General features: G+C 41.4%; 1 protein-coding gene across 2 annotated transcripts in view; it reads right to left on the bottom strand.

The window, feature by feature from the left end:
• The window catches only part of RRP36 (ribosomal RNA processing 36), a 45,002-nt gene extending 32,065 nt beyond the window's left edge, over window positions 1-12,937 (bottom strand). Inside the window, exons 1-2 of one of the 2 annotated variants that reach the window (XM_048482382.1) lie at window positions 12,757-12,937; window positions 8,008-8,499 (exon numbers count right to left, since the gene is read on the bottom strand). In XM_048482382.1, the coding sequence (XP_048338339.1) occupies window positions 8,008-8,455 (448 nt within the window). In that variant the 5' untranslated portion in view covers window positions 8,456-8,499; window positions 12,757-12,937. Of the gene's footprint in view, window positions 1-8,007; window positions 8,500-12,468; window positions 12,621-12,756 lie in introns of those variants that run through there. The other variant, XM_048482389.1, reaches the window with a different exon arrangement.
• Between the last annotated feature and the right edge of the window lie 76 nt (window positions 12,938-13,013).

Genomic DNA, 13,013 nt, shown 5'->3' with positions numbered 1-13,013 from the left:
GCTCATTGATCACTGATGTCTGGATTTTTGCATCCCGGCCTATGAAATTTCACAGTGATAATCTGCTACACTGAGAAATAACGGTTGTAATCCTCCCTGAATCCTTGGGAGAAGAGAGGATATTGTCGTGTCTCTTAAAGAACGTTACTCAAGATTAAGAAAAGTGTGAGGAACGCTCCCAGGATTTGAGTAAATTATATGAGCAGGTACCGCAACAGAAAGTGAGAAATAATATTGGCAGATTCAAAGCCACACACAATGGGAAGAAAAATATGAAGTGCTCTAAAGTTAATAGATGCTAAATTACCAGTGACACTTCAGGGAAAAGATTAGAGATCTGCTGTGGCCAGTTCAATAAAACCACTCTCCCTTGCTTTCGACAGCAGTCAAAAAGCAGCCAAGCAACGCAAGGATGCATGACAAAGACAAAATAAAAAAATTGAAAACCTATCCCATTATATAAATAAATGGTACACTCCTCAGGCTGATCTTTCACTCAATTCTCCCTGTTTAAAACTAATTAAGAGGAGGGAGACAAATGCTGGCAAATGCTTGGGAAGACGACATCAGGCTCTTCAATTTACCCTTGCCGTTTGAAAGAGATGTTTGGAAAAATAGCAATCCAAACTAAAAACTGATTAAAAAACAAGGGCCTTTTCTGCCCAAGTCATCCACCTTGAATCCTGCTGCCAAATGCCACATGGCTTCCGTCGACTTGCATTTTTTCCCCTCCCATTTGGACCTGGAAAGGTTTCCAACCACTTTTCCTTCATTGTTTTCATAAACACTTTTACCACAACATTTTCCCCTGAAACATTTCCAAATTAGCTTCCCTTTAGAGTGTGACTGATCTTTTCTTTCTCTGCCCTGTCAAAAAGCCAGGCCCTTATCCATGCCCTCAGCATAGTTGCCCAACCTCCCCTTTGGTCTGCCATTTTCCCCCGTCCCCAACCTCACTCCATTTCTCCCCTTTCCTTTCAATGCTTATTATTCCTTTTTTTCTTTTAATTTTTTCTCCCCCCCCCCAATGAATTATTGATGGTGTGCCTGATTGATTCGATGGGGGTGCACAAAGCAACATGTTCAAGTGTGCAGGGTCTGCTTGAGTTTGTGTGTGGGGGTCACATTATGGTGCATTGCACCTTGGATAGTGGCATCCCTTCAAGCTTCTCCAAAGGGACTGAAGAGAATTCCAGCTGTTGGCTGGAAGTCCAGATCAGAAAATGGGGGGGGGGGGGAGCAAATTTTCAGGGAGAGAACCACTGGTGGACAGCAAATCTCCTAGAGGGAGACCTTTGAATATATATATAATGATGATTATTATTATTTTTAAACAACTACACATTGTAACTAAAACAATACATCCAACTCTGCGGTGATCAAATCACCCCAACACTAAAAAGCCTCTTACAGAACAACACCAGAAACAAAACAACTACTTGACTTTCCACTCAGAACTCCATGCAAAATTAATCTTTAATACTGAACTGTTACCATTGGTATCTAGACCAGTAATTAGCTTTAAAAAAACTACTTGTATTCCTATCCTTTTCATATAAAGAAAACACATGGCATAACCTTCTCTAACTTATTTCTTGGATTTAAAGGCAATTAACATATACATTCTTCTTAAACATTTAACCCACTACATAAATACTTAAGACTGCTGTCTGACATTCTTTTTAAAAAAATAAGATCTAGCATTCTACTTAGTTTTACTGATTTTTATTCAACTATCTCACTGGATGTTTTTAAGTAAACTCTTTAATGTTCTTCTTGTAGTATTCTGGCACATAGCAGAAGCAATTCTCTATGTCTGACCTTTGTATGTGAAAATAATCCCCTCCCTTTGGCCCATCCTCCTTGCAGGAATCGAGGCATACCTGGCTCTGCACCTGATCCGCATCTGCCAGCAGAACCTGAGAAGAGTCTATAGGTTTGCATGAACCAGAAGCATCAGCTGCATTGCAGCCATGAGAACGAATACCTGCAGCTCCATCTTCAAGTGTGTTGAATGTACAGAAAGTACTCTAAGCACTGTGATTGCAAAGATTCTCCAATCTGTTAAGAAAAATGGTGCAAGCAGGTAGTCCAGATAGGAGAATCCCAGGGAAACAAAGAAGGAGATTTTTCAAAAGAAAAAACAGCCGCCACTGTGTTGACTAATCATTGAACTATAGGCATCAACTGCATAAATGCATTATTGAATTAATGAATTATCGCATCATCGCTAGAGAAAGCACTTCCCCAAAAGTCAAAAATTATGGGGGACAGCGGGTGCATCCACAGAGTAATGAGCCCCCACCAAACACATCAATTTTTGTGCAGACAACCTGAAACAGATTAATGTAGCCAGAACACAATGTTTGAAGGAAGGAGATTTGGACAAAATCTGTGGACCAAGAACAATTAAAAGAAGTAGTAAACAACCTGTGCAGAAAAGGCAAGGCTATACACCTCTGAAAACTGTTCAGTGCTCCCCATAAAAAACACTCCAAAATATGACTATCTTGTACCCACCCTCAACTGAACAAAGCCACTGGTGCAAAGTGAACTGACCGTCTGGCACTATGAGAACAAGTTAGGGAAAAGAGGGGGCCCTTCAAGCTCACCGACACCCTCTTCTCATGTGCCATCATCTAGTTAGTTTTTTCCTCTTCACATACCAATTAGGCAAGTTATGATTTTCACTTGACTAGTAACCAAGATTGCAAATGCTTGTTCTCCATTTGCCATCCTGATTTGCAGGACAAACACATTCCACAACTTTTTGGTTCTGCTGGTTTGCCACAAAAGAGGAAGTTGCCCATTAGATAAATAAGAAAGGCTGTGAGATCAAAGGCTCCTTCACGCAGTACCACACTATGGTTAGGAACTGTAGCTCAAGGAAGCATTGCTTATGCCAGTATTTCCTAGTCAACAGAACTTGTGCAAGGATATCCATCTTTTTACATACGATAGACGTTGAAAGACGACTGCAGAACTTGGATACCTCCCACTTGACAATGGAGTTTTAAAGATAGATGTATTTCTTAGAAATCCCCACGTTGAAGGAGGATTAAATTATCTAGCTTCCTACACTGCAGCCACTCAGCTGGCTGATCTGGTTAGAAAAAACTTGAGGGGGAAGTCAATTATACTGTACAATATTTTCCCCACATGGTTATTTTCCAGGTTGGAAAACAGGCTTAAAAAGCACAGTGCAAATGTTCATTTTCTATCTGAACAAACTTTTAAAATGCAGAAATAAACTTTAGGTGTGGGGAGATAATGTTTTAAATGCCCCTGAGGCTCAAGAGAGGCCACTGGACAACATGGATTCTTGATCTAATTCAACGTATCTTTAAGGCAGAGACTAGTTTTATACAACCTATTATGCTGCATTTGACTGTGACATATTTTCTATGCCTTTGCTATCAAAATAATGTAAACCACCTTGTCTTTTTTGTGCCTTTTTATCCTTCTAATCAGTCATTCAGACTGGCTCTCACAGAAGGCATTCTCATACATATGCTTCCTCAGAGTCTAACTCCTTCATGCGTAAAGGCTACCCAAAGCTATTAAGCACAGACGCCAGCCTCAGAGGTGACGAACGGGGGTCAAAAGGAACTACCAAGTAAAAAAAGCTACAAGAATCATGATTAGCATATATGAGGTGCAGTCACTGTCCACTAAATCAGCAATAACATTATTATGTAATATATAATGAAGTATACATAAGGGTACTGTAAAATGCCCTCTGCCTATAGCTCAGTGATAATTCAGAGAAAAGAACAGGGTGCCTATTTTTTAAAAGGAATCATTGGAATCCCTGGGGTGGATCAAGCAAAGTTTGAAGTCTTTCTCTAATTGATGTGGAGCCACTAAAGTCTGAGGAAAGTTCCCTCGGCTGAAGGAAGGCTTCAAGCTTTATGGAACAGAACAGCAGGATCCACACATCTTGAAAATCTATAAATTCTGGCTCTTTGTAGTTATAAAGTCTATTTGAAATGCAATACATGTTCTAAAAAGGCAACGACTCATTAGCAACGGATTTGATCTGGGTGAAGAAGAAAATGCTGTTTGATGCAAATAACTGGCAAAATCATTGCTGATAAGGCCAGGCTTCCAGACCCAATGAAGAGAGTCCAGGTTGGCACAAATCCACAGCGAGTTCCATACACACACAGTCAGGCCAGACTTCTTAATTGTGCCAGCCTGTATGAAAGTGAGATGTACCAGTTGAATGTGCTCACTGTTCCAAGCCCAGGAACAAAACTTAGTTTAATATCGTCTATCATATTATGTCTGATTTGGAAGCACATTTACCAGTCAGTCAGTCCCACTGAACAGGCCTTCTGACAAAAGAAGTTCAGGCTTATGTTGCAACAGAAATTAATACAAACCTGGGAATTATGTTTAATTGCTTTACCACATGGATAAAGTCACCGGGTACTTTGCTAAACACCTAAAAGATGTATTAGGTTTAGTGCAGTTCGGAAGAAGTCAACTTGTTTAATGGCAGAATTTACCAATGGGAATCTGCTCTTCTCCCAGACACATGTAATACAAATGGAAAAGCTAATTAAAAATGATTATTCAAATAGGGGCTTTCAGCTTGTTCGCTTAAAGAGCTTTAATTTAAACCAACCCACCCCAGCCCTTTTCTCCAAATCTGGCACAGGTCTAAGCGTGGTGGTTACTGGATGCTGTCTGCAGAGTTTGGAAGAGCAAGTGCTGTCTCAATGCCAGGTCTTTGACATCAGCTGTAGTTTTGTCATGGAAATTGAAGGTGGGGGACCCCACACCTGTATTCTACTGGGACCATGGTTGAGTAGCTTTTCAAAGCTTGTCTATTTCTCCTCACTGAAGTCTCTTTTTGCGAATTGCTGGGCTGAATTCACTCACTATAACTCATTTTTATTTGTATTATTAAGCCTCATCCCACGCCTTTCCCGTTCCTCCTCTCATAACTGGTATTTGCCTAATATAGATTGAAATCACTCCAAAGCACTAGGCAGTATTACAGAACTACATAACCAACATAAAATAAAATTGTGATAAAAACCTCCAAACTCACTTTATTGCTCTCATGATATCCAAGGCCTTTCCCCAGGCTCTTCTTTCTTAGATCTTTTATTGAAAATGTAGTCAACCAAAATTCAAAACACTCCCACATATGTCATAATTCTGCAGTCTTTTCTGTCTTTCCTATGCTTTCAACATATTTATTGCTCTTAGCTTTTTTCCCCCCAAAGCTATTCATCCTCCAAATAGCAACGAGTTATCACATAAGTCACCACCATGCCATTAAAAGCGATGAGACATTCTGGCAAATGGTAGAGTCCGTGCAAATCTGGGCTGCCAGTTCATTCTTTCTGGACCACAAACCCAGCAACAATGCAAAGAAGAGTGCTCGCACAAATAAGAAAGAAGCCAAGCTCCTCTCTTTTTAAGGTCATTACTTTTTGGACAGTGATAAAATTCTGCTACTTGATATTGCATCAGGATGCCTATGGAGCAGTTTCTTTTCCTTTGCTGTTTTCCCCATGTTCAGCATCTATAATTGGGAAGATTGTTTCAAGTAGTGTGTTTGTGCAAGAGATTACAAAAAGCACCAATTATTCCCCAAGAACCCCTCTCAATGCAACATTTTCCTGCTTCGCGTCAAGTGTTTAATTTGCCCCAGCTGATTTGTGCCCTACAAACTGATCATTTTAGATGGCCATGTCTTCTACCTCTGCAGAATCATCTATTATTCGTATACCAGTACATTTTCACCACCTCCTGTTTTCATTTTTGAATTTCATTAGTGCTTTTCCGTTCCCACTCCCAGATCCATTTATTATGCTAAATGAGACCTAATCCACATCCCTGCTGAACTCATTAGACACCTTCCCAATTAACTCCATTGCTATTTATAATTGTGCATTGTTTGTGGTGCATCAGCCATTTTTAATTTATGTAAAAGCATCACTCTTGGTGTTGCCAACTCTTTACAATTTATTAAGATTCTCAAGATAACTGGGATGGGCTGAGTGATGTAGCGTTTTGAACCACCTAAATATAAAAGAAATCTCAATTTTTATTTATGTAAGTGTCTGAACTACACAATAAACCATGGTTATGGTAGCCCAATATAAAGGAAGGCAACAAACTAAATTTGAATATATTTGAGCCGGACCAATCTTGTGATTCTGAAAGGAAGGCAAGCAAGAGACTAAAAGCCTGAGCTTCACGATGTCTGTTCAGTTTTGGGAGATTTCCCCCAAAGCTTAATTCTTACAAACAATTTTTTTGTTATTAAAACAGGAACTCAAATGTCAACAGAAAAGGTTGTCGAGGGAGGTCTCGATTTTCCAGATATCATATCACATTGCTTACTGCTATTAGAAAACATATTTTTTTAAGATGGAAAAGTCTCTACCAATGACCAAGCTGCTGCTTACTGACAGAATCACAATATTCTAATACACTTGTTCTATGGATGAGACCAAATGATAGTTTTGGCTGAAAACTGCAGCATATATTCACACTCCACATTACTGTAGATTCTCAATGGACCCGACAATGAAAATCTGCACAATTGCCAAGAGACAAGTTTGGCTTTTTATGTAGTGACTAAGCTGATTTAGTACAAGGTTCAGTTACTTACTGCAGCAGGTGACATGATTCACACGAAAAAGCTAGTTCCCAGAATCAACATTTGTTTCTAAATACTCCTTATTCCCCAATTCCCTGTCCTAGAGTATTCAGCATTTTGTACCAGTTTTTGGAGAGCAGTATCAATGCACATAAATGTTTCATGACATAAACCAGTGGCAAACTGCACCAGGTTTATGAGTAACCAGGGAGAAAACTAAGAACAAACTTCAGCGTAATGTTTAATTCTAAACCAGCACAATCCTTAAGCTTCTTTAACTTCAATTCAGATCAATGTAAGTAAAAACAAACAACTCAATTTTTAACCACTAGTGTGTTATCACCATAAGAGCATGCATGATGTTATCCAACCTAAATACTAGTCCATACTATTGACCATTTAAAATTTACGCAATGACATTTTGGCACTTTTGATCAGGCTAGTAGAGTTGTTGTAGTAGACTGACTGTGTGAACTACGAGTTGGCAATTCAAATTTTGCCTCAGATTTGAGCTCACTAACAGTGCAATTCTAAGCAGAATTGTACTGTTCTAAGTCCAGTGACATTAGGAAGCTTAGAAGGATGTATCTCTATTTTAGGAGTGCAAACTAACAGCCTCATCCAGAGGGGCCCAGCGGTTGGGGCAGTGCCGCCCTGCCCTCTCCAAAAGACTTTTCCACAGTGTGAGGAAAAAGTTAAAAAAAAAAAAAAGCCCCGAGAATAGAGGCATGCCATGAAAAACATGGTGTATTTCTGCTGGTGAACGGGGACTGGTTGGGCAGCAGAGGCCGACTAAGACTAGCCCCACCCCGCTGACCTGACCCCAACCACGCAAAGCAGTGGTTTGGGCAAGTGGGCCTGGGGGATGGCTTCTGGGCTGGGTGCCGTGGAGTAAGCCCCCCCCCCCCCCCCGGGCAAATGCACAGGCAGGGTGGGCACCCATGCCAGTCTGGGCTGCGCTGGTCTGGAGGGGGATATCCACCCCCCGATTAGGCTGTGGGATAGTGAGAGTGAAAAAAACAGTGATCTCCCCGGTTGGGTTGCTAAAATACAAGGATCTACCATTTGGAAGAATCAGGACCTTAGCTTTGTCACATGAGTTTTTTTGTGCTACTAAATCTGTTTAGAGAAACTTTTGCTGTGAGAGAAAAGGCAGAATAAAACACTCGTATAAGGAAACCATAGGACAGCTAAGTAACAAAGAAAACAGAATCAAAAACGGAAAATGAAGGGTGGTCACAATGTATTCTGGTATTAACTAACATGAGCACATCTAAGGCGCTAAACCAGAAGCAAAAGTCACCACAGAAAGAAAAGCTCAGAGCTCCTGATAAGTTGATACAGAGACGCACAGTTTATTCAATTTTACAGGCATCACTGTTTACCTTTTGTCAATTCAGGCTTTGACAGAGGATTGCCTGCACCGTCCTCTGAATCCGAGTCTTCGTTGTTGTTTGAGGAATCGCTGCCAATTTCATCATCATTGTCATTTTCACCATCATCACTACTGGTATCATCACTGTCGTCATTATCGCTCTCGGCTTCCTCAAAATCGCTGTCATCTGACCCCTCATCTTCAGATTCCTGGCCAGCAGAATTTGCTGAGGGCAGCAGCTTTGGTCTCTTGGCAACGTTAGTACTTTCTCCAGGGACACATGACATGTCACTCAAACTTTGCAGAGACCGCTTCTGAGCCAATGGTTGGAGAGCTATGATGCCACTCTCTACGCTTTCTTCTGAAGGGTGTACTTCTGGGGTGGAAATGCCCTTAGCAGAAGAACTACGCTTCCTTTGGGGACGACCCCCATATTTATTCCCACGTTGCTGCTTCATAAGGCTTTTGATAGTTTTTGCTGTTTCAACTGGCTAGCCTCAAGCTGAAAAAGAAAATACAATTAATGCAATTTATCATATGATTTGTCCTCTCTGTCCTTTGCCTGGCTTTTGCACACCAACTCATGTTAAGATCAGAACTGGGAAGAACCGTACAGATTCCTTTACCAAATGGGAGACTCGTCTTATTGTTGGACTATGTGGCTGGTTCTGCATACTAAAGGGTGAAGATATTCCCTTCTGCCATGGGTCCTAGACAGATTCACAATAATAGGGCTCTCATTTGATTACAGAAATTAAATATGTGTTGTGCGTCAATACTTACTCTGAGCTGGAAGTGACATGGCTACTCATAAGACCTGTGCACATTATAGCTAGAACACAGATGCTCTCTCCAGCTTACAGCTTTAAACAAGTGGTAGGAGAATGCACACCTCCCGGTGTGTATTAAAATGAGAACTAAGTAGATGTTCTATTCTTGAAATGAAATTCAGAGACATAAGAAAGCAGAAGTCACCAGGGGCTTTACATCTTTCAGGATCCTTTACAGTTGCTTCAAAATTCTGTAAAAGAAAATCTCTTAACACACATCACCAGACCTGCTTCCCACTCACTGTTGCTGGCGTGGTCTCCAGGATTAAGATTGCTATATATAGGTTTGATTCAGACATAATGAAAAACCAAAGTTTAATTAAACTGTGATTAGCAGATCATGTGGACTCAGTCCTCTAACGAACCACAATTAGTTTAGCTCCCTTAAGACAGAAACTGAAATTGTTTATTAAGCACAGTTTCTCTTCATTATGGTTTCACGCTATCCATGACTGAGAAACGCTGCCTTACAGTTTCTCACACTCTCCAGGCTACAGAGATTCTTGGCAAGAACCACCAAAAATTGAAACCTACCCTTGTATTTCACCATGCCTCACTAGCCATCTCCCTATTCGTGGCCATCATAAAGACACAGGAATGCTGGCATGCTTTACATCTGGGGTGGCTCATGGCACTTTGCTGCCACAAGGACCCTCCTCCTGTGCCAGCCACCCATATGTCAGATAGACTCCAATGGCAGCACCTCTGTAGCCACCTTGGAGCTAAGGCAGGTGGCGGCAGCAGAGATGCAGAGGGGCATGCTTTCTCCTTCTACCTGTGTCATTGCTGGCAGTATCTGGAAAGTGTGTCACTTCCAGATCTGCCTGGCTGCAACTGAGGGCTCTGAGCTCACCTTGAATCTGAAGACAGCAGCTCTGGCAGCATCAAAGGCCAGGAGACGCATACCTTCTCCTGTCACACACGGAGTGTACTGTTTCCCAGACTTGCCTCACTGCTATCATGATAGGTGAGGTCTAGCAGCAGAACGTGCAATAAGGATGCCAACTTTGGGATAAAACTAGGGAGAGGCATCTGTTGGAAATTTGAAAGTCTGTGTGATTGTTCTTTCACAATTGTATTAAAAAAGGGTTAATGTGAAAATTTAAGGCTTCTGGGCTTCCAGGGTACCTGACCGGCTATTGTAAGTAAAATGATGTTGGACTTAATGGACAATACACAATGGACAATACACAATACCTATGGAACTGAATAAATAGTGGTCAGACCATGTACTGTTGTCTATGCCAATAAAGGCTTGCACTAATTTTTTAGTGGTCAGACAGGGGTGGCCAACCTACAGCATTCCTGATGTAGGTGGACTACAATTTCCATCAACCCCAACTTACGGCATTCCAGATGTTCATGGACTACAATTTCCATCAACCAATTGGCCATGCTGGTAGGGGCTGATGGGAATTGCAGTCCATGAACATCTGGAGTGCCATAGGATGTCTGAAACAAGGAAGCAACCCCAGCAGCTATGGACAGTAATATATGGACAGCTATGGACAGTAATATATACAGCATGTGGCACAACCAACCAACCCACCCTCCAAAATGCCCTTTGGGGTGGAAGCATCAGGGTTGGCAAAACTAACTTTGTAAAGAGGCCACAACTGTAGATTGGAAGAGTTCCAATGAGCTACATCTCTGCTTTTAAAAGAGAGTACCTCATGTGGAGATGGAGTGGGTAGGGAGATGCATCTCTAAAAATTACTTTGAAAATCCTTAAAACGTATAATGCTCTTAACAAAAAAGCACCTGTTAATGTATATCAAATGTAAGTGGCAAGAACCTTCCTTTAACTGTTCATGGAAGAGTGAGTAAGATAAGGGAGAGGGAGAACTGTCAGGTGTTACAGTTCCATGAAGAATATATTACAAAAACATCTAGGACACTAGACAGAAGAAATTCTGTTGTAAGGATACAAAATAAAGAGTTTGCCTAGGAGGGTGACCACTTTTGAAAAGAATAACTCTGTACGTGTCATAGTTGATTAAGAAGCAGAACCTAAAGGTGCTTTTATTACAACACAAATTATGCCTCTTATGCATTTGTTACTAACTAAGCCTATGCCCAATTGAAAAAGCAAGTATGATGACTTTCTAGCAAACAGGGAGATCTAGATGTTTTTGTTCTTCTTTTACGGTACAGAGTTGGCATCTAAAATCTTGGTACTGTTCCTTTAACTATATTAGCATGCATCTTCTGAGCTGGTGAAAACACACTCTTAAAAAAACAAAACTGGAAACCCCATGTTGTCTTAAAGGAATGGACACATGAAATAACTTTTATAAACACAACCCCTGAGGTTCTGTGCAGCTGCCAGCGTGCTTAAAAGGGGAGCAGTCAAATTAGTCTAAACCAGAGCCTGGACTTTCTCAGTTGTGGCTCCAGCCTGGTGGAACTCTCTGTCAGCTGAGATCAGGTCCCTGCAAGACCTTAATCAGTTCTGAAGGGCCCGAAAGACAGAGATGTTCCACTGGGCTTTTGGTTGAGGCAGCTCATATGTACAATCCATCCTGCTAACTTCCCAACTCCCCCCCTCCGCGCAATCAATTATTAGATGTATGACGGGACAGCGAGATGAGGGATTCTTCAGACTATTTCAGGGTTTTGGACATTCAATCAGTTGACATCTTTTTTTAAAAATTATATGTAATTTAGCTAATGTTTTAATGCTGTTTTATTCAAGTTGTATATGTGGAATGTTTTAATAATAATGTAAGTAACTACCTTGAGCCTGGCAATAGCTAGGAGAGGGTGAGATATTAAATTTCATAAAATTGGAAACAATAGACACAAAAGGTGTGCATAATTATCTATGGATTAAGAAATCATTAAGGACAATTCAAATTCAGAAGTAAAATAAGTCTCTAATATCACCACTGATATTTCAATTTATGGTTATTGTGAAGGATAATTGACCTATAAGAATATGATTGATAATCAAGGAAAAATAAAAACTTAGCAAAACGTTGAAGAAGGAAATAATATCCAATAGCTCTTATATTGTCAAATGGTGACAATAACATAGAGCTGCAGGAGGCCAACGAAGACACAGGTCTTCAAACAATTAATAGCCATAAATACAGGATGTTTGTTAGGAAAATATATATAAAATCCTATTGCAATAGGATATTGAAAAAAAGCAGGTTAAAATATTGAGAAAAAATGGATGCAAAACTGGATGAGAAAACACAAAAATGGATGTGAAAACACAAATATAAAACAACGAGAGAGCCAGTGTGGTGCAGTGGTTAAGAGCAGGTGGATTCTAATCTGGAGAACTGGATACTCCTCCACCTGAATGGCAGAGGCTTATCCGGTGAACAAGATGTGTTTCCGCACTAGTTCTTCAGAACTCTCGCAGCCCCTCCTACCTCACAAGGTGCCTGTTGTGCGGAGATGAGGAAAAGGAGCTTGTAAGCTACCTTGAGTCTCCTTACCAGGAGATAAAGATGGGGTATAAATCCAAACTCTTCTTCTTCTTCTCTTTATGGACTAAAGAAAATTTAAGTGAACAGAATCAAGCACTACGTGAGACCTGTTATAGAATGTTGTACAGATGGTATATCTTGCACAAAGATACAGCAAAAAACAATAAATCCACTGAATCAAGGGATCATCAGATCCTGCACCTTATTTCCAATCATGACCAGCCACACACTACCCACAAGGGTCTGAAGGCAACCTCGTTCGCGCCGCCCAGTATTGGGGGCACAGGCTTCTGAACTTTCAGGGTCGTTATGGTTATCAAGTCCAAAAGGCCTTGCAAACCCCAGCCCCTTCTTCCTTCGCCGATCCTGCCCGCTCACGGGACGGACAAGCAACACAGGGCACGTGGGCCAGGCACAGGAAGGGGCGGCGCCTAGAAAAGAAACACGTGAAGAGCCAGAGGCTGCAGGCCGCCACGAATATTCTTCTACCTGTTTTTCACGCGATTCCAGGCTCACCCCCCTCAGGGCAACGCTCAGGCCGCTCTGCTTGTGGCTGCTGCTCCTCCTTCCGGTTTCTTAGGAACCGGCGCGGACGTAGGACGGCTCGTGGCAGTCACAAAGGGAGGCACACGCAATCCAGGAAGTTCAGCCTAGTCGGCCACGGGATGGCGCATGCGCATTTTTGCTAGCCTTTAGGGGCGCCCAGATTTTTTCCCCAGTGGCACCGCTGCTACCCCACCCCTTTT

The sequence above is a fragment of the Sphaerodactylus townsendi genome, linkage group LG01 (genome assembly GCF_021028975.2).
Source record: "Sphaerodactylus townsendi isolate TG3544 linkage group LG01, MPM_Stown_v2.3, whole genome shotgun sequence".
NCBI lineage: Eukaryota > Metazoa > Chordata > Lepidosauria > Squamata > Sphaerodactylidae > Sphaerodactylus > Sphaerodactylus townsendi.
The sequence above is the reverse complement of the archived record's forward strand: the minus strand, read 5'-3'. Positions and strand labels throughout refer to the sequence as shown.